General features: G+C 40.5%; 1 protein-coding gene across 1 annotated transcript in view; it reads right to left on the minus strand.

Moving 5' to 3' along the window:
* Positions 1–22,613, minus strand: part of ksr2 (kinase suppressor of ras 2) — a 116,362-nt gene that overhangs the window by 41,392 nt on the left and 52,357 nt on the right. The window contains exon 6 of the mRNA XM_030738162.1: positions 6,034–6,206. Within this exon, the coding sequence (XP_030594022.1) occupies positions 6,034–6,206 (173 nt within the window). The remainder of the gene's footprint in view (positions 1–6,033; positions 6,207–22,613) is intronic.

Here is a 22,613-nt window from a genome sequence, read left to right on the forward strand (position 1 = left end):
TTGGACAAAGAGTGACTTATCATAACACCTGGAGCAAGAACAAGAACATAGAAAACTGAGTATTTATCACTAAAGTGGACAGCACCAAAGAAAGAGACAAGAAACCTAAGAGATGTAGCTCAAGAAAATGAATTCTCACTGGCACAGCCATTCCAATCTTTATGTATGTTGCTGGCATTTGCATTGTGCATCAAAATGTAAATAATTTCACCTTTCAGAAGCAAAAATTTTCACTATTTCTCTTGTTTCTCCATTTTCCCAAATAGGAATCTGTGAATAATGAAGCCTAGATGCAAATGTTTAATCAGCACAAGCCAAATTTTGTGTTTTTTTACTAGAGAGAACAGTTCTGAATCATTATAGAGAACAATTTACCTCACTGGAAAATGAAACAGTCGCGATATAACTTCAGCTTTAAAATATCTGGTGGAAATGAAAAATAAAGCAGACTTTTATTGTGTTTTTCCATCAAGAAAAACTTTCTGCTACAAGACAAATAAAATGCTTTAAACCAGCAATCGTGCTTAGAGTGTGTTCTCTGTGCTTGAAGCAACATTGCACCTTCACAGCTGTTGTCATGTTGGCAGATCAGCTATCCTGGCGATAATGTGAGGTTACTGGAGTTTATGTGCTAATAGAACTTTTTCACAGCAGACATGTTGGCATGCCATAGCATGAAAAGCACAGCTATGATTAATAATATAAAAGATGAGTGCATTCCATTTAGGTGAGCCAATTCCAGAGTCCTAATAATGACCGTGCTGGCACCAGTTACTGAAACCCAACAGCATTAACAAAACATTATTTCTGCTGCCATATTCATGCTCTGATGAGTCAAAACATCTCCTCTTAGTGTGCTGTGCAAAAGTCTCGAGCTACCCCAATTCTTTATGTTTTGCTAGGAAAAGGGGGAAATAGGTGCAACATACATGGAAATATAGTATATAGTATATACAGTGGGGGAAATAATTATTTGACCCCTGCTAAATTTGTAAGTTTGCTCACTTATAATGAACAGTCTCTAATTTTTAAAGTGGTCTCGTTTTAATGGAGAGAGACAGAATATCAACCAAAAACTCATTACATAAGAGTTATAAAGTCATTTGCATGTCACTGAGTAAAATAAGTATTTGATCCCCTATAATCCAGCCAGAATTCTGGCTTCCACAGATGCCCAGTGATTACCACAGATTACAATCAATCATTTAATTACAGAGACCCCTCATCTCAACTCTTTATGTATATGAAGCAAACCTGTCCACAGAGTCAGTTTCTTCCATTCCAACCTCTCCCCCACCACGGGCTTATATAAATATAAAATGACCATCAATTGCCCTCGCTCTGGAGCTACATGCAAGATCAGCCCAAAACTACATGAGAGGAGCTTGTGAACGCAGCTGGGACCACAGTCACCAAGAACGTTACTGCTAACACGCTACACCATAATGGAGGGAAATCTTGCAGCACTCGCAACATCCTCGAGGTCTTAATGCAGCACTTGTACAGGCCCGCCTTAAGCTTGCTGATTCAGAAAAGGTTTGAGAGAAAGTGCTGTCCTCAGATGAAACTAAAATCGAGCTCTTGGTATCAACTCGACCCGCTGTGTTTGAAGGAAAAGAAATGTTGCGTATGACCCAAAGAACACCATCCATGCAGTCAAGCACGGAGGTGGAAACATTATGATTTGGGGCTGTTTTTCTGCTAAGGTACAGGATGACTTCAGTGCATTGAAGGCCCAATGGACGGGCCCATGCACTGTAAAATCTTGCACAAGTACCTCCTTCCTTCAGCTAGAACACTAAAGATGGGTCTTGGATGGGTCTACCAGCATGACAAAACCCAAAACATACCACCAAGGCAGCAAAGAAGAGAATCTGTGGAGGTAGCTGAAGCTTTGATGTGCCAAGCGGCAGCCAAGAAACCTAAAGGATTCAGAGAGTTTCTGTGAAGACACCAAAGGCCCTGATGAGATGTGTGCAAACCTGATGTTTTACAGATGGCTACGGACACTCGCTGTTGGACCGCAATCCTGATCCCCTCGATACATACCAATGGCAATTTGAACCAAAAATGTGACATTTTGATTCATCACTTCATAAGGCCTGCTGCCACTGATTTTCAGTCCAGTTCTTGTGAGAGGTGGCATACCTCAGCCTTTTCTCCCTGTTTTCCTTCCTTAAAAATGGCTTCTTGACAGCCGCCCTTCCATTGAGAACATTTCTGATGAGCCTACAGTGAACAGCAGATGGATCAACTGAAGGGCCAGATGAATCTGTCAGGTCCTGTGTCAGGGCTCTGCTGGATTTTTTCCTATTTCTTATGACATGAATTTTAATACTGTTCATTTTCTGCAGATAGTTTTTCAGACCTGCCATTGCTTCTTTTGTCCTCCATTTGACCAGTTTCCATAAATATGTTGAGCTAAAGCAATGGGAACAAATTATGCGTTCTTCTAACATTTTGCTGGTAACATGTCTAGATTGTATGTATAGACTGGATCATCCCTTGAGTTAGGAGTCTTTTTAATACTTGAATGATTCAATGTTAAGTGGCTTAGCAAACAAAAACAAAAAACATTCCTCTGATAATGGTCAGCTACAAGGACCAGACTGAAAATAAGTGAATAAGTAGCCAATGTCCAAACAAAAACTTTTCAAGGCCTTCAGAGAACCTGGAGAACTACTACTCAAGACCATCCATCCAGTCTCTTCCACTTCTCCTTTTCAGTGTAGCATGGGGGCTGGAGCCTATCCCAGCTGTCAGGGCTGACAGGTCGCCAGGTGGATTCGAGCCTGTGAGGCAACAGTGCTAACCACTGTGCCACCGTGCTGCCCTACTACTATTCAAGACCACTTTTAAGAAAGTCTGGCTGCTCTGAAGCCAAATACAAAGAAAAGAGATCTGGTTCAAGACTTTTGCACAGAACCGTATGTGATACACCAACATGTACATGTAACATTAATGCAGAATTTAACTTTGAAATGCATTTTACCCCATTTAAGCCATTTCATTTCATAACTGTGGAATTACCAAAGCTGCCATTACTGGTATTATTTTTATTGGGGCTTTTTAACTCAAATAGCCCCATTAAAAACTCAGCTTTCCAATATGCTCCCTTAGATGTGATGTGTCGATTGTTATCATGTGTGCATTCAGTGGGAATAGCAGACAGATGATTAATACATTTAATATGATAGAATAAAAGTCTTATTCTTTTAAATAGAATAAAAATCAACACACACACAACAACCAGTACTTGCAGGTCAAATGCAAAGCTGTCAGCAGTTTGTATCCAGAGCCTAACAATGTGTCAAGGAGCGCCTGAGCGAAAATACACCACTGTAATGGAATTATATTTGTAATCATAACCAGTTTCTCTGGGTGGAAAGCCAAACAAACTGCTGACGTCTCAGCTTCGACTGGGCACTGACTCATCGCGGGCAGACAGCGTTCGGTCCTGGTTACCTCGGCCGGTCTTGTGGCTCCTCCGCATGTTTTGATTCAAACGACTCGAGAGATAAGTAATCATGCTGCCGGCTGGAGGGCCCTGACGTATGAGATGGCTGTGATACCATAAACCCAAACATAGACACGGGATGGATGTTTAGCCTGGCTGACCGGGCAGACACACACTCGTCCAAATGCTCACACAAGCGTTCATACACAAACAGATTCCTAATATAAGAACTAGAATCCCTCCGGGCAGCTCAGTAAATATTAAATTTTTTCTTTACTCAGTTATTTATAATGAAACACAATGAACAAGTAGAGATGTGATGTTTCATGCCGCCTTTTTAAAACACACAGCATCATTTTGCCATGTACACTTCTTGTGTCACTTGTGTTACTGTGTTAAGTAATGACATTTTCCCATCTGGTTATCAATCTATGATATGATAAAATACATTAGATTGTGTAAAAGTTTACAATTAATTTATCAAAGATAAAAGTATCCTTATTTCTCCTGACAGGATCACTTTCTTTTGAAGTCAATGCCACAGCTGAAAATAAATAAATTTATAGAGGCAGTTTGGATGTTGCCCGTCAGCGTTTAGTGCAACTGAGACAGCACAAACAGTCTTTAAACAGGCTGAGCTGTACTGGGGAAAACTGCAAAGCACGCCTGAAGGAAGTAGCTCACATTAAAGTGAGAAATCACAGGTGATATTTCAGAGCAAGCAAGCTCAATGACTCCTCCCAGAGAGCCTTAAGGGTGCACGAAGCTGTACGACTCCTTCAAACTTGTCCACAGCAGAGCGCTTATTTTGGGTTGCGGGTACACAGGCAGGTTTCCAAACCAAGCTGTGATACCCACCGTGTCTAATAACACTTTCTAGTACAACAGGATAAAAAAGGCGATGTGTACTTCCTCCAACTCCAAAACTGTTTATCTACGTATGAAGTATATTTGTGCTGTAGCCTAGAGCAGGTCCTGCTAACTTGGACGATGCAGCTCGGTGGGGTTTCAGTTTGTACTCCCACAACACATCCAGGAAGGGACGTATAAAGATATTTTCATTGAGAATAAAAACTAAATCCATTCTCTCATTGATTTACATTGTGTTTTCACAGACTGGCTCGCCTTACAGTGGACGCCACTTCAAGCTCAAAGTTGAAGTCGCTCGTCCTGATTTGCACAGCGTGGAAAAGACTTTATTTTTTTTTCTCAAAACTTTTCTTGTGGCTATTCCCAATTTTATTCACAACATGCTTGCTTTAATGTATAAAGGATCTATTGTTAGACCAGACCTATCGCTCAGGTGACAGCATCACAAGCTCACTACAATTATCTCAGGATAAACCTTCTACCAATGATAACGACTTACTTAGAAAAAATGTAGCACCTTTAGCAGGAGGTCATAAACTGAATCTAACAAAAAAACTGTGTATACGGTCAATAAATCATTCGCCAATCCTTTAAATATCACTTCTAAGCACAGACTTTTTAAAAAATAGAGTCCATCTTTTATATATTATCTATAGGCATATCTATAGGCCGCCTCTGTAAAGGTTTAAAAATAGTTTATAATTTATCACCTCTAATAGAAAAAGAAATCTGAATTAAAAATATTAATTAATAAATCTCTGCTTTTTACAGTAGTCCGTATTTAATTGTAAATATATAATTATTAATATTTTATTAATCATTTTCAGCCAAGTTCCATATAAATTCCACAAAATGTCAAGAATCAAGCATCTGCTGTGATTTTTCAAAGCCTTACAAACTATGAAGAAAAATAAAATTTCTTATTAAATAGAACCATATTTTCTGTTATTAAGTAGTCGATATATAGTCTTGGGTGAAACTTTGCACATCTGTACCTGTTCTGCCATTCTAAACACATACACACACATTAGCATTTGAGACTATGCCAGTAAATTCACATGTATCAGTATCAGCTTCTGTGTTTTGTTATTTATGCATACCTTTTTTTCTCTTTCCTGAACGTGTGATTATTCCATGTCATGCCTCCACAACAAGTATGCAGGGCTGTGCCCCTCATACTGGTTACTCAAGGGTTGCATGTATTCCCAACACTGAGCGTTGTCCATTCATCACTCCTTTCATTGACAAGACTTCCATTACTTTGTTTCCCTGCATTTCCCCCATCGCCATCTCCTCCTCAATCTAATGGCTTCCGCAGAATGTCCTTAATGTATCAGCCAATAAGGCTGCCAGTGTGCAGCCGCACACAACCTCCGGTCATTATGTCACAGCCTGATTGTCCATTTGTTGCATTTTCCAGCAGAGCTATACTTAAGCATTTTTTTAACAAAAATAATTACTGTGGTAAGAGCAATTACAGTGAGTGGTTTCCGCAGGTAGCCGGGCACAGTGACACAAAGTAATGAACCAACTGAGACTTGACCCAACTAAGAGCAAAATGACATGCCAGGCATGAAACCTAGCCAGAGAACTAAATAAGCAGAGTGGGTTATATTATGAAAGGGATATATTGAAAGTATTAAAAAAAAATGTAATTTCATAAAAATTTAAGTGTGCAACACTTAAAAAAAGATGAGTTCACTTACTTGCAGAGGGTGTTTCAGCATGGACAGGAGGTGTAGATGGTATGAAAGAGGGGAAGAAGAAGGATCGCAGAGATCTTTCAGTGTGGAGGGGTGAGCGCTGTGTGGGCAGGTTTTCACAGCTGCCCACACTGCTGTGGATCTTAAGGTTCAAGGGCTTGGTCTTCTTCTTGGCTCTGGTGGACAAAAGACAAGAGAAAAATATTAAATTGAGAGGTTAGAGGTTTGTGCAGCAAAACTAAATTGTGAAACAACGTGTCAAAGTGATATTTACAATAATTTAATAGTCTAGATGATTGTTTTTGCAAAAATGCGCAGGTTCAAAGCTGCATGGCTTCAGAGGTACACCTATTCCTGTGGTCAGAGCTACAAAGGTTTCAGTCACCATCACACAGGAGAGAAAACCAATCTGTCAACCACAATAGTTCATATACAGAGAGCATAATGCAATTCATTAGCAATCATGTTGCATGTTAAGTGCCTACCAGTCACTATCATTATTATTCCCTCCACCTGGACATAATGTTCACAGCAGTTCTTCAAGGGGGAATAAAATATATGTATTACTGTAATACAGAAATACATATTACAGTAATAATGTACTGAAAATCCTGAACAACAAGGGATAATAAGGCTCTCCATCGCAAATCCAGTAACAACTCCTCAACAAACTACATACACATTTACAGTAGCAGTCAAAAGTTTGGACACACTCACCCATTCGTATGAACAACCACACAGAAGCAAACAGGCGTGATAGCACCCTGAGCCACAGCAACATCATTATTGGAATAAGTATTCATGATAAAGTGTGCGAAGCTGAGTGTCATGTTCATAAGATGACTACACAGCCACCGCCATCAGACCAGGAAGAAAACAAGCTGCTGACAGGATCAGAAAAGCGAGCAGGACGGAGGAACGGAAGATTCCACGAGACACTAATAAGAAATAAAGACAGCCTGAAATGCCATCATCCTTTTATACTGTGTTTCTACTGCAGTTTTGCTTCTGACATTGCCATTTGTGGAAGCAGCTCAGACACAAATGCTCAGAGCCAGGCACAAACTTTTAGTTTTCCCAGATGAGCATCTGTATGAGAAATTAATGGCTGGACAATCCGGTATACTACGGCAGCATGGGCAGGAGATTTTACTATTATTTAGTGACATGATCCTAAAACACTAAAGATTCATACTTGTTGAAACAAAAAGAGTGTGTCAGCCTGCTTCCATCCATCCATCTTTGGTAGTTTTGCCTCTAAATTTAAAATCCACAGTTAAAACCTTTGAATTCAAACTTAAAGTCTGAATCTCCCATTTTTTGCTCTCTCATTTAAGAATCAAGAATCAAGAATCAAGAATGCCTTTATTAGTCCCACAAATGGGGAAATTGCAGTTAACAGAACATCCATCCAAAACAAAAACATAACACAGACAGGGGGGGACAGATGTCTGAGGTCATGCAACCGTTTCACAACGGCGCTACCTTTAGCAGAGAGACAGAAAGAGATACATTGGGATAGTTAGGTTCAAAAAAATCATCTCATACTGTGTTCATAAAGAACACCTTACGAGGTTCCAAAAAACACCTCAGCAAAAAGCATATTGCACATATAAAGCCGGGATAGCAGTATGGTGGGTAGGGTCAGGGTCAGGAGGGGACGCAGACGGAGACGAGAGGGTGGGGGCATTGTGGAGCCCAGATGCCAGCTCTCAGGCAAACAGTTTGCTGATAGTGATGGAAGTTCATCAGCAGCCTTGGTACACCAGATCCAGCTTCACAAATCACAGAGAGGGCTGAGGGGGATAGCGGCCTTCACACATAGTTCACATAATTTATTTTAATTTTTTGTTGGTCCTTTGCAGACTTTCTGTCCATATATGTGCATAGAGATCTATTTCTCTCCTGCTGCTAGTTTGCACATCTATGGATCATTCACCAATCAAGCTCCTGCCTTACAGTCCATCCTCAGCCAGATCATGTGGTCTGTCACTGTGGTAGTACAATGAGAATTTGTTTTGTTGAATGTAACCTTGCCTAATCTGACCTCTCCCTTTGCTTTGGGCCTACCACTTCTTGTATGGGAGCCACACCTCTCCAGCTTCAACCAGTTGGTCGTTCAATCTGCTCTGCTGACTCTGCCAAGTGCTGCCAGACAGCCTTTCACCTGCCACATACCTCCGGGAAACCTCAGTGCACCTAACCATCACTCAGCTTCCAAAATCAGTACACCAACTATTACCAGCATGGTCTGTCATGCTTTCACGTCCAAAGAAATAAAGAAGTACAATTAATTAATAGCTATATATACACTACCAGTCAAAAGTTTGAACACACTGTGTGTGTGTGTGTGTGTGTGTGTGTGTGTGTGTGTGTGTGTGTGTGTGTGTGTGTGTGTGTGTGTGTGTGTGTGTGTGTGTGTGTGTGTGTGTGTGTAGGGGCTTTATTTGTTGTTGTTTTTTACTATTGTAGATTGTGTCAAAATGCAAGTGACCAAAAATTTCTCATGTTCATGGTTTCTGTTTGCTTCTCCTGGAGAGAAGAGCTGAGTTCTGAATAATTAAGCTTATAAAGCACTTTGTCTTTGTCACCTGTCATTCAGGGTTTTTTTCTAACGAAACTTTGTGTATTTCAATCTTGTAAGTTCACAAATCTCTGAAATGTAAAAGACAGACATCTGTGAACTGAGTGCAATAAGAGACACGAGTGACACAGCTTGGGCTAATTACAATAAAAATGTGTAATTTAACTAAAAATATCTCAAGTGATTTGCTGTTCCATCTACTTATATATACATTGGCTCTAAATTATATATATATATATATATATATATATATATATATATATATATATATATATATATATGAGCCATTGCATGGAGGTTTAGAGTCTGTGTACTGGCTCATAGCAAAGTACGCTCCACAGCCAACCTGCTCTAGAGCAGGTTAACTTCAAAGGATCACATCAACCCCTTATCTAATGTATTCAGTCAGGCTGAAAAAAATTAACCATTATTCCTACATTATCCTAAATACACTAACTTAATGTATGTTATCATTGCAACTCAGGATAACATGAGGTGACTTTGTGGGGATAATTGAAAAGCTGTCCTTCAATAGAAAAATAATCCACAGACTGTTAATTACCTCCCAGTAAATTATAAATGCAAACATTCACTGTGATAGACTTTAATGGCTATTCTTTCTGCAGTTTCCTCTTGTCTTAATGTGTCTACTTTTTTTTAAGTCAGTCACATATTTATATATTTATTTCATTCTAAGTCAACAAAATTACATTTATTCTGGCTATGGTGAAAAATTTTGCCAACCTTGCAAGCACATACTCCGTCAATTGATCAATTTTCTACTACTTATCCAGGGCCAGGTTGTGGGGGCAGAGGCCTAAGAAGAGAAACCCAGACCTCCCTCTCCCCAGCCAACTCCTCCAGCTTATGTGGAGGAGGTGATATCGGAAGCAAATATCTCTCGAGAGTGTCCTGGGTCTGCCCCGGGGAATCCTCCCAGTAGGAAATGCCCGGAACACCTCACTCAAGAGTCACCCAGGAGGCATTATAGTCACGTGTCCAAACCACCTTAACTGGTTCCTTTCGATGTGGCAAAGGAGCTCCCAAATGACTGCACTCTTCACCTCTATTTAACTCTAAGGCTTTTCTGCCAATTGCATTCACGATCTTGTTCATTTGGTCACTACCCAAAGCTTGTGACCACAGGTGAGGGTAAGGATGTAGATCAACCAGTAAATCGTCAGCTTTGCTTTTATGCTCAGCTCTCTCTTCACCACGACAGACTGGTGTAGGATCTGCATCGCAGCCCCAGTCAGTCCCCCACTCCCATCTCCCCTCACTTGAGAACAAGACCCCAAGATACTTAAACTCCTCCACCTGGGCAGCAACTTGTACCTGAGCTGGAGTGGGCACTCCAGCCTAATTCTCATACCTGCTGCTTCCCACTTGGCTGTAAACCACTCCAGTGTAAGCTGGAGGCCACCACCTGATGAAGCTAACAGGTCTAAATCATCCACAAAAAGTAGAGATGAGATTCTGAGGCCATCATGGCAGAAACCTTCTGCCACTTGGTTACGCCTAGAAATTCTGTCCATAAAAATTATGAACAGGATCAGTGACAAAGGGCAGCCCTGAGGGAGTCCAACACCCACAGGAAACAAGTCCGACTTATTGCCGGCAATACAGACCAAGCTCTCGCTTATACACGGACTGATGGCCCGTAACAATGGGCCCGACACCCCTTACTCTCCCCAAAGGATGCCCAGAGTGACGCAGTCAAATGTCTTCTCCAGGTCCACGTATGTAGACTGGATGGGCAAACTCCAACGCACACTCAAATATCTTTGAGAGGATAAAGAGTTAGTCCAGCATTCTGGGACCAGGCTGAAAACCGCATTGTTCCTCTTGAATCCAAGGTTTGAATAAAGGATGGACTCTCCTTTCCAGCACCATGGCATAGACCTTCCCGGGGAGACTGAGGAGTGTGATCCCCGATAGTTGGAGCACGCCCTTCGATCCCCCTTCTTGACGATGGAGACCACCACCTGAGTTCACCATCCAGTGATACCACCCCAGATCTCCTCCACTGAAGTCAGTAGCACCTCACCCACACTATCTGACAAGATGTTTCTAATTTTTTTAGATATTTGGCAAATGCAAAAAACTGGTCCTACATATTTGTTTAATACGTGCATTGAAGGACATATCCTGGTCAAAAATGACTCCAAGATTTCTCACAGTGTTACTGGAGGCCAAAGTAATGCCATCCAGAGTAAGTATCTGGTTTGACACCATGTTTCTAAGATTTGTGGGGCCGAGTACAAGAACTTCAGTTTTATCCAAATTTAGAAGCAGGAAATTAGGTCATGCAGTCCTTTGTTTCTTTAAGACAGTGGTTCTCAAATAGTGGGGCGCGCCCCCTTTGGGGGGCACGGTGCGATACCTGGGGGGGCGCGTGTGACCCTGGGGAACAGGCTTTTTTTTGGGGGGCCGTACTAGTATAAAGTGTAATTGCGCATCCACTACAGTAGGCGGCAGTGGCGCTGTCATTGTTACTTCTGTCACGTTTGCGACAGTGCAACATTTTACGACTTACAAGACAACAGGTTTGCCTTGGTTAGCAGTGTTGAGTCAACAGAAAGCTCCGACTGCGTTCTGCCTATAGCCTCCGTTATTCAACATAACAACCCCCAACATGAAAAAGTTTTTAACAGGGATGAAAAGAAAAGCGGAGAGAGACAAAGATAATGAGACAAAAGAAAGTCACCCGAAAGCTAAGACGAGGAAATACTACGAAGCGTATTTAGCGCTTGGCTTCACTGTCACTACAGTTGGAGAAGAGGAAAGACCGGTGTGTTTGCTGTGTCTAGTTGGTCAAACATGTTTACAGTTTAAACAAGGATTTATTTATTTTTAATTTCAGGCAATGATGCACTTAAAATCTTTTCTGTTGCAGACTTAAAACACGATTTAATAAAGTTATTCTTTGTAAGTTTGACCATATGTCTTTCTTTTTTTCTTTAATGTTAATAAGGATAAAATGTTATGCAGAGATAGTCACAGTGGGGAGTGGGGGGCGCGAATAGTTTTCTTCTTGCTAGGGGGGGCGTAACAGAAAATAATTGAGAAGCACTGCTTTAAGACATTCCTGCAGTTTAACTATGTAATGTGTGTCACTTGGTTTCATGGATAGATAAAGCTGAGTAATATCCACATAGCAATGAAAATAGATGCAATATGCCTCGATATCTAGGGATCGGTCTCCCAGGGCCACTGCCAAACACACACTGCTGCCGACACATAATATGCCTCATGCGGGTGGTGGGCCTACAGGAGGGCAGGCCCATGTCTCCTCTTTGGGATGTGCCTGGCTGGGCCCCACAAGCTAAGGCCCAACCATCAGACGCTCTCCTCTGAGCACTCTCTCCAGGCCTGGCTCCAGCGTGGGGCCCCAGTAACCCTATCCTGAGCAGGGTAAACTGTTCCCTTGATTTCTCTGCCATAAGGGTCGCTGGACTCGCTCTTTGTCTGGTCCCCCATCCAGGACCAATTTGCCTCGTCAGACTCTACCAGAGTGGTTGTAAAAATATAAAGTTCTTGAGGCAAAACAACAAAGAAAGTCTAACTCCAAATGGCAGGAACTCACAAGGGTAGCAATCAGATACTCAGACAAAGGCCAAAGATAAGAGCAGAGATATACTCTCTCTCTCTCTCTCTGAATCAGTCAAATTTCTTCAGAGGTCATCTCAAACTATATAAAGTACTATGAATGAGAACTCTTCTCCTGTGTATGAAGGCCATATGTCAAAAATGTCATATGTTAATCCACCCCACCACACCCCTACCCCCCCACACGGGTGAACATTTTTCCCATCTGGTAATTTCCCTCATGTGGTAATTTCCCCAGTAATAATTACTGCTCCAGTTTCAATTACTCTTTTTGCCGAACTTTTGTCTGACCTTTGATTGAAATCCTGTCTCATAGACAGTCTTATATTTACAGGTGGATCAGCTCTATATGAAAATGAAATTAGGTGAAAATTAGAAAAAGACCAATTTTTTTTCTAAAAGCACGAATATGTAGGTGTGTTTAGGAAACCAGTGTTATAATAATTAAAGCCAGCAGAAGTAGGGACTTCTTAGGTACCGGTATTATTTTAAGTAGTGAGTTTCACTAGTCAGATTTTGAGCTCTTTTTATTCATATTTCATATTATTTTTAATAAGCATCATTAAAAGAATGCCACATTAGCTATGAACAGTTCCTGACTGCAAGGTAGCCACTGAAGTGCAAACAACAATCCCTGGATTACTTTGACAATGTGACAAGTGACAGGCACGTTCAACACTGTCTGTTTTTTCTAAGCCGATTTATGGACCATTTTTTTTCACAATGAAGCTCGGACATAATGATATCTGAGGTAAGTGTAAATAACACCAAATGGCATCAATTTTGGGGTTTATGTCTGTGTGTCAGGGCTTAAGAAAAGACACTGCAGCAGCAGCAGGCTAAAGACTGGACCAGTCCTTCCCTATGCAGATGAAATTCACCTTAATTTGCTGCCAATACTCTTAAGCCCCTTGATGCTGCGTATCACAGTTCTCTTCAATTTTATCACTGGAGACAGTTTCAGCAGCCTATCATTGTATCCTCTACAAAAAGGCACAGCAGGCATTACGTACCACTCAGAAACAATGCTGCCTTTCTTTTATTTACTAACACATCAATAAACTGCCATGTTACTTATCATCACTTCTAAGTCTTGTATGGGTTACAGTACATGTTCACGTGAGTGCATTACCTTTAAATGCCAATTTATGCATACAAACCAAGGCAAACTCCATTCTCTTGTTACACACCTCAAGGTGGAAGTCTTATTTTAGACACTCATGTAAACATACACAGCTAACCTCTGGTGTGCATCCATACATAGAAACAGAAAAATAAGCTCTCTTTAATCGGACATATCCTCAGGACATCACATTCCCAAGCCTATGAATATCACGCGTAAGTGATGCACAGACAGGAAACAGCAAACTAAAATAAAAGTCTGCGGACACATGAGTAAACCTAACCAAATAAAAGAGAAGCCATTTTCAGCGTCCAAACAAAGGACAGATAAGGAGAGTTTATCTGGGTAAAAGTGACTTATAAAAGTAATAAAATGAATGCTGAGTTCTGACTTATCATGCAAAGTGTTAAATCCCACAGGAATTTTTGCTCCCATGTCAGTCTCCCACTCCCTACACTGAGTCATGCAATTAGACCTGTAAACCAACCCGGCACTTCACTCCCATCTCCTGCAATAAGGAAGCAGCCTGCAGGTTATCACTTCTTCGTCACAGAGCTTTTGTCAGCTATTCCGATTAGCCCACTTTATGCAATTTGAATCTAAATTAAACCATTCATCTCCCTGCATGCATTCCTTTATCCTCTCCCCGAAGATGTAGATGTTCGGTGAGGGAAAAGTGAAAATGAATGTAAAGAGTAGGGAGAGGAATCCCAATTTTCATTTTGTAAATGTCTGTGAGCGAAGGCAGGCAGGTGGGAAGGAGGGGGGACTTTAACTCTGCAGTGGTTAATGCATCTATTCAGACGCCTCACATGAAAGTTCAAGAAAGGAGAAACTTAAAGAATACACAAAACACAGAAGAAGAAGGAGGTGGGTGACTCGCCGAGTGTCAAGATAAATCAGCCACAGTGTGAATAGTCGAGATGTCTTTTGATCTTGTCAACAATTGCACATAGTGACGCATAACTCACAGATGGAAATCACTGCATGTTTGTGTCAGGTAGTATTTTTGAGTCTCTCAGATTCTCCGAACTGACAAACCCGAACACGAAAGCTTTTTCCCCCCAGAGTACCATTCAGTCAATTTTGCTTGAGATATTGTAGTGATTAAATTATCACTTGTGTCATGTTTATTACCTGCTAATTTCTTATTCACACACTTTCTTCCAGTTCCATCCTGTTCTCATCCATGTTTCAGTTTTCACTGGGATCAGTAAAAGGACATTTGCATGTGTTTTGAAGTGAGTGAAAGCGCAATCATAAGCTTCCCTAACATGTTAATAAAGAGATCACAAATCATGATATTGAAATGGTAGGCAATGTTTTTTTTATTTGACGATGAAATGGACTTCATCATCATCATCATCATCATATCTGTCAAAAGGAGTCGAGGGAATCCGGCTCACTTTGGAGTGCGCGGAGTACAAATTCATCAGCATGTCCAACATTTACTTTGGTCATACTTTGACATTTTGGTTTGCTGAAACCTCAGAGCTTCACCTTAAATTTCTTTGATTGCTTACACTTTTGAAAGATAAGATTTGCACTTCACAATATGAAAGCTATGAAAAAATAATCTGACATTCATGCAAACGCATTCATCCACCCACACCCTCCACAGTTGCAGACATGCTAATTACAGTGACACCTTCAAGCAAAAGTTCCATTTGATCGAGGACAGAGGTGAGAGCAGGAGAGCAGTGATCCATCAAATGGCATCTTTCCTTTATATTCTGGCAAATCAAGAGGATTTTAAAAATGCACGATGATGAATATTGCAGAGCTATCTGCCTAACTAGCTAGCAGTTGCTCACTATACAAATTGCATATCTCAGTGATGCTGTGATCCTGCAATTCATCTGAGCTCTATCTAATTAACACTCGTGTCCATCTAGAGGAGTAATTTACTCGCAGGGCTCCATCTGCATACCTACACTTTATTCATCAGAAATGTGGAAGGGAGCTCTGCCGAGGCTCATACGACACCCTGTTGCTTTTTATGCAAATGGAGCTGTGGAATAATATCTCTGGCAACCACTGCTCTTTGCTGCTTTAATAAAGTTGGTGGAAAATGAAATAAAGGTGGCTAGAATAATGATTGCAACAGAGAATTACTGTGAGCCCTTGGAGCAGTCATCCAAAGAAGGCTGTCTTGCTTTCAAACGTCAGCAGCATCAAGTTTGTGTAAAATAAAAGCAGGATTTTTTTTTATTTTTAAAGAAATGTAAAGCCAATGTCAAGCTTTAATTGCAATGTCAGAAACATTCTATTAATATAGAATTTTCAAAACAATAAAGTTACATTTCTGTGATTATATGCCATGTACACAATGCTAACAATTTAAAGTATCCATGTGCAGACTCAACGGATGTTACTCATATTGAATATTAGGGATTTACTTTATATTAAATTACAGTTTTGGGGAAAGAAGACAATCTTTGTGATATTCAGCACAGACTATGTTTTGCTTTTTCAAAAGGGAGGAGGCAGCATTTCATATCGACACAAATTCACAAACTTTAAGCTGCGCAAATGTAACAAACACAGTTAAAAATAACTCAGATGAGGGAGAAAAAATCAAGCTGTGAAATGATCAAATGAGAGGTAAATAATATCCCCAGGTTATAGCTAAACTTATGTGGAAGAGAAAACAAAAGTGAGCTGCATTACTATAATATTATCCGAACTCTTGCACTCATACACACCCCGTGCATACACAGAGGGGTTTAGAGAAATGAGCACTTAGTACCAGAGTTTCAGGAGAAGTGACCTTCAATTTGAACCTAAAATTAACTTTATGTCCATTTGTTCTCATCATCATATATATATATATATATATACACTATATGAACAAAACTATGACGATTAGTTTTACCTTCCAAATTCACAATATTGATTGGTTATTAAAGCAGAATCTGAATATAAATGAAATGCATGAGTTGGATTAATAGTTTCTATTAATAGTTTCTATTAACGAAAGACTAGGAAAGATTAATTTTGTGTATTTATAGTGATCATCCATTGGGCCACCACACACTCCTGTGGGCTGACTGCAGACACTGTGTGTGTGTGTGTGTGTGTGTGTGTGTGTGTGTGTGTGTGTGTGTGTGTGTGTGTGTGTGTGTGTGTGTGTGTGTGTGTGTGTGTGTGTGTGTGTGGTTTTGCATGACCACAAATTATGTTCTAGCTACCCGATGATATCTGTTGATCACCTGTTGAGATGGTTGGATGATAACAGCACACAAGTTTTTTTGGAAACAGGTCTCTCTTGCAAATGAGACACTGAGTCTCAATGGGACTACCTGTATAAATAAAGGTTAAATAAAAAAAAATTTAATCCTGTCTTGTTATCTCCTCTTTAACTGTCAGCATCTCCTGCTAAGACATGGGTGGGTGTCATTTCACTGTCAAAGGCCAGGGAAAGCGCAGTGCTCTCAGGAGAGATTTGTGTGTCATGTGTGGTCTGGATTGGAACGTGAACATGAAGCTGAAGAGACAGCAAGACACCCAAGGCGAGAAAGGAGGAAAGAAACGAGGGGTCGTAAAAAGAACAAGTCCGTGTGACGGACAGAAAACAAGCGGGAGGAGGAAGAGGGAATTGAGGAGCCGATGAGCAGATGAGAAGAGCGAAAAGCTGACAGGAAGGTGGACCGTGATGTTATCAGGAATGTGTTTTGGTACACCATGACAGAACACAGACTGCCTGGTTAAAATGTGCCATTTCTGCATGTTGTGGCTTATGTTTTTTCCTTTTATGGGTTTATCTGTTTGCATACCAGTAAAACAAAACATTTTTTTGCAAGAACATCATAATGGTTCTCTTTATTTTAAGATTTAGTTTCAGGCTTTTTTGCCTTTATTGAACAGTGTGTTAGTGAAGGTTAGACGGGAGGGAGGGGGAGGACACAGCAGGAGGCTGCAGGTCAGACTCAAACCCAGGCCAGAACATTTCAGCCGAAGAGCATATGGGTGCCTGCTCACCCGCTGAGCTAAACCAGCACCCAACATAATGGTTCTTTAAGCATAACAGGTGCTCGTAGTTTGGCCTCTCACTCTTCTTTCTGCTTGTTCTTTTAGGAGTCACCACAGCAAACGATCTGCACCCTGCACCCTATCCCAGCATCCTCCTCTGTCGCACCAACCCTCTGCATGTCTTCCTTCACTACATCCATGAACCTTCTCTGTGGTCTTCATCTTTTCCTCCTGACTGGCAGCTCCATATTCAGTACAATATATGAACCATCCCTCCTGCACAGTCTCAGCCTTGCCTCTTTAACTTTGTCTCCAAACTGCGGTCCCTCTGACAGGCTCCTTTCTAATTCTGTCCCTGCTGGTCATTTCCAACAGAAACCTTAAAACCTTCAGCTTGTTTCTTTTTGTTGCAATTTTGGTACCAACCTGATGTTTCGACGTTCTCCTCGTGCCTCTGTGGATTTTCTGTGGGTGCTTTGAATCCAAAGACATGCATTTTGGGTTAATTGGTAATTCTAAGTTGGCAGTTAAGTGGGTGGGTAGGTGGATGGATGGTTCCAGTGTTACTGTTAAATATCTTTGTAAATTAAATCTTTATGAATATGTAGATGCACACAGGATTTTCTTCCACTGCGCATTGCTTTTTGTAATGACAATAATGCACTCACATCAAGCTCCAAACTCCTCTAGTGTCAGTGCAACAAAGCAAGTGGTTTACTGTTCCTACCTTTTAGAAGCTACAGGCAGGACGTGTTTCATAAAGTGTCATCTTTGACATCAGAGAATTTTCCATCTAAATTCAGGAGTGGTTTACTTCTCTCTCTTTTAATGTCACTAGTATAACATGTGTTCTTTTCTTGAGATTTAAGGCCAAATCTTTGCAGTGCCATTATATCTCAATAACAGAAAAAAAACACACACTCTTACTCCAACACTCATTTTTGCTCTTTGCAGGATGCACTAAGATGCAGTCCCTAATAATGGAACAAAACACTCGGCCTAAAAATACAGGAAGCAGAAGTGGAGGCAAAGGAAGTAGGTGCTGTCATAGTGGACAAAGTCAATGTTTTTCAATTAGAGACAGTTTTCTAGTTCTGAAGTTATAGAATGAAAAGTGTGTGTTTGCGTTTAACACAATTACTATTAATTATTTAAATCTTTAGCACTGTTTCTTCAAGAGCCCATCCACCTTTAAAAAAAATACCTCATTGTTCATTTTACAACCAATACCTACGTTTTAAAATAAAATTAAGCCACCTCTAACAATCACACACAAAAGTGCACGTGAATAATGTGCTCGATTTTCTCCGGCAAATTCTAAAAAAAAAGATGTAAAAATAGATTTTCTCAGATTTCTGAAAAGTCTGTGTGGACTAAACGGTGTTGGATGCCTCATTCACACGAGCACTTCAGTAATTATTTACCCAAGGGCACTCTGGCATGCAGACTGGAGCAGCCAGGGACTGAACCACCAACCTTCCGGTTAGTAGGTGACCTGCTCTATACCTCCTACACACTGACATGACACGCAAAGCCACATGTAGGAGCACTCATTTTGGAAATGCTCATACGGGTCATTTAGGAACAAACAACTGACATTGTCCTTTGGATTTGAAGACATGCCATCCATACATCTGGCATGTCTGACACCTGGAAACCATTTGCTGCTTCAAGAGACATTTTGTGGTTCTGCAAAAGAGCCTGTTTTGCGCTGATAGCACAGCTCAGAATGACAAAAAAAAAGTAAATAGCAAATAGCAATTCTCTTGTGCTAAAAGTTTGAAGATGAATTCTGATTAAATATTCTTGGCATTCAACTTTTGGATGTTTTCCACTAATGGACTGGATTCAAAAACTGTCCTCCAGTCTTTTGTACATCCAAATTCTCTCTAAGTGTGCCTCATTTGCCACCAAATTGTTTGAAATAAAGAGGAATTAAATAAAGTATTATTCTCAGGGGCTTTAGCATGCAAACAGGTGCACCAGCTGTCCTCAAAAAGTAATCACAATTTGATATTGCTGGAATATTTCCTCTCTGATTTGCAAACAGAAGTTATACAGATACTAGTGGTGGGCGGATCGATCCAAATATCGATACCAACGTTGATACTGATATTGATCAGTGCCAGTGTAATGAGATCGATACTTTAGGTTCAGTTTCTCTCCTGTATACAGGGCTGCAGTTTCATCAAAGATGCGAGCTGCCTGTTTAAGTGCCGCTCCTGTCACAGCACTGAGCAGGGACACTTTGCTCCTCCCCTCCCCGCAGTGTTTTGACATTATACCATCACGTGATATGTAACATATTTTACTTGGGGAAAAATGGAATTTGCTTTAAATGTTTTATAAAATTGTGGAGTGATAATTTTGTACAGCTTGTTTATTTAAAAAAAATCCATAAAATTAGTGAATGAAGAGATATTTTTTTATTACATTTTTGTATTACACTTTCTGAACACTACCTGAAAAAAAAGTTTTAATTTGTTCTCGATTGATCATTTTAAGCCGCGTTTCCATGCGGAACGACTCGGCACGGGTCGACTCAGTCAACACCACTCGGCACGGTCGTGTTGTGTTTCCATTGCAATTGAGGACCACCACAGTGTGGGTGGAGTCAATACAGCAGCGCGGGCAGTAGTCTCATGACGTAACTCAAAACACTACACAACAATAGATGAGCTAGAGGCAAGCTAACAGCTAATGCCAGTTTAATATCATCATCATGCATAAGTTCCCCATACAATGTGTTAATGGATGAAGGTTATCATTAAGTATAACCCTATACCCCCGAACATAATCGGCTCAGTGTACTTCAAAAGAGCTGCCGTTTGCGGACTTACAGCAACAATTACCATAATAAAACCACAGTAATACCCTATGTTGGTTGTGAAGTGCAGTTTCTCAGCTTTCAGAAACTGTTTGAATTTTTGCGATAGGACAAACGGTCGTGTTATTACGGTAATTCAAAGTTCCTTTGATCAGCCCTCCGGCTCTGTGCTAACCAGCAGTTCAGCTAGTAGGGGCAGGTAACGGGTGCTTCAGCGGCGGTCGCCCGGCACTATAGGGTTATAAATATGTATGCTGTGTGAGCATTTCAGATGACTTTCATGTTGCAAAACTACCACTGCAAACTGTCGGTCTGGGCATTCAAACAGTGCTTTGTGCCAGTTTCTTGCTGTTGGGTTTTAAAAATGGCAGGCTTGATTCTGGTGAAGGAGTCGCTCTCATGACTCCGCTAGTGACCACACTCCCTGGCCAATCAGTGGCATGCTGTCCTCCTCGTCACATTTTTGTATTGCCTCGTATTGCTCAAAACCTCAGGTGAGTGGGTACGAAAAAGTACCTGCAAACTTGTACCAATTACTAATGGAAACGCTGTCAAACCACAGCGAGTCGAGGCGACCCGCGTCAGGTAGTCCCGTATGGAAACGTGGCTTTATACACTAAGAAAAAAAAATCCAGACATCACAATGTATGGGGAAAAATGTTTTGTTAGTGTTCTATTGTTTCAGAACAAAAACTTTTATTTTGATAAATTATTTTCTATTTACAGATAAACTTTGCCTGATTCTATCCTGGGTTTTAACTAATTAATGATCCAAAGGAAAAAAATCACAATACACTTAATAAACTTCATAAAAATTCTTTAAAAAGTATTAAATTCTATTAAAAAGTATTGGTATCAGTATCGGTGATACTGGCCCTGTATTTACTTGGTATCGGATCGATACCAAATCTTGCAGTATCGCACACCACTAACAGATACAGCCACTTAAAATGGCCACTCCCAGCCGCTGGGAGTCTCCCCTCCTTTTCCGGGCATATCTACTTTCCATTATAAACACACCCTTTGAGTCAATTGCACAGTGTCACCAAGAGATGGCGCTTTCTTCACAAAAACTTTGGCTTGTATACAGTGATCCCTCGAATTATGACCGGATCGGCTTGCCATAACTGATCTCAAAATCCCGCGATATAGACATTACTTTGTCCATCCATCTTTATTTAATGTAATGAATATATACAATTAAAAGAACATGAAATAAAGAAAAAAAAAAACTTCCTCATACAGATCCAAAAGCAGATGTGCAGGTTATGCTTGATACTGGGAGAATCTAATGTTTGTTGTGATTTCCTACATTTTTTCTCTGTTGGGTTATAATTTATATTTTGATTTATGGTATAGCTTTCTTTAAACTTTTATATTGTGAAATAGTCTTTTTATATTTTAGGAGAATTCAGACTTTCACCTACTGTAATTTTTAAAGTGTAATTTTAGGCTTTATGAAGGTCTTTCAAAGTTGTTCTTTGGCTGCTTTTAAATTCATTTTCAATCCAGTCCTTTTTTTGTTGTTGGTAAGCCACTTAGCAATGAACTATGAATTACTCAAAAAAGGCACTTAATCTGTTTTATAGAGTGATGAACACTAACGAAATGTTAGTTCAAATTGTCATCAGTATGTATGGAGGAGGGAGGTGCAACATGAGCGTCTACAGCCATCTGTAAAGCACAGTGCAGGTTCTGTTATGGTTTGGGTGGCATTTCAGCCAGGGCTGCTAGAGATCCTGTCAAAATTCATTTATGAGCACAGAAAAGTCCCAAACACACTGCCAATGAAGTAAAAGTATGGCTGGATAGAAAAACACACAGTGGAACACCATCATGGATTGGCCTCCCCAGAGCCCAGACTTCAACATTACTGAAGCAGTGTGGGATCATCCTGACAGAGAACAGAACAAAAGGCAGAAACATCCAAACCACAGCTTTGAATAACCTGCAAGAAGCCTGGAGAACTGTTCCTGAAGACTGCTTAAAGAAACTAGAGAAAGCTCCCTCAGAGAGTTCAGACTGTGCTGAAAAATAAAGGTCGTACCAAATATTGACTTTCAAGCTCAGTTTAACCTTAAACACTGTATTTACATGTAAGAAACTGACAATTTCTCCCAAGTAGAGTTCATGTTCTCACTGCTGCTCCAATTTAACAGGAATGGTCTGAGTGTCGGCGTTTTCATGAATGCAGCCTGGAAACTGATTTCTGACCGAGCTGACCCAAATAAACTAAACAGGCATATTCTAACTCATCAGGTCATTCAATCAGGTGGAAATGACGTCTGCATATTTTTAAGTCGCACGCTATTATAAATTCAACAGTTTGTCACAAAGTCTAAAGATGTCTTAACACCAGTTTTATTAATATACTCTGGGTTGCATACTTTAAAAAAATGGATTTTAACAGTGGTATCCACAGACACGCAGAGGTGGTGGGTTCTTGTCTGCAGGAAGTGTCTTATTTC

This window comes from Archocentrus centrarchus, chromosome 9 (assembly GCF_007364275.1).
Source record: "Archocentrus centrarchus isolate MPI-CPG fArcCen1 chromosome 9, fArcCen1, whole genome shotgun sequence".
Lineage (NCBI taxonomy): Eukaryota > Metazoa > Chordata > Actinopteri > Cichliformes > Cichlidae > Archocentrus > Archocentrus centrarchus.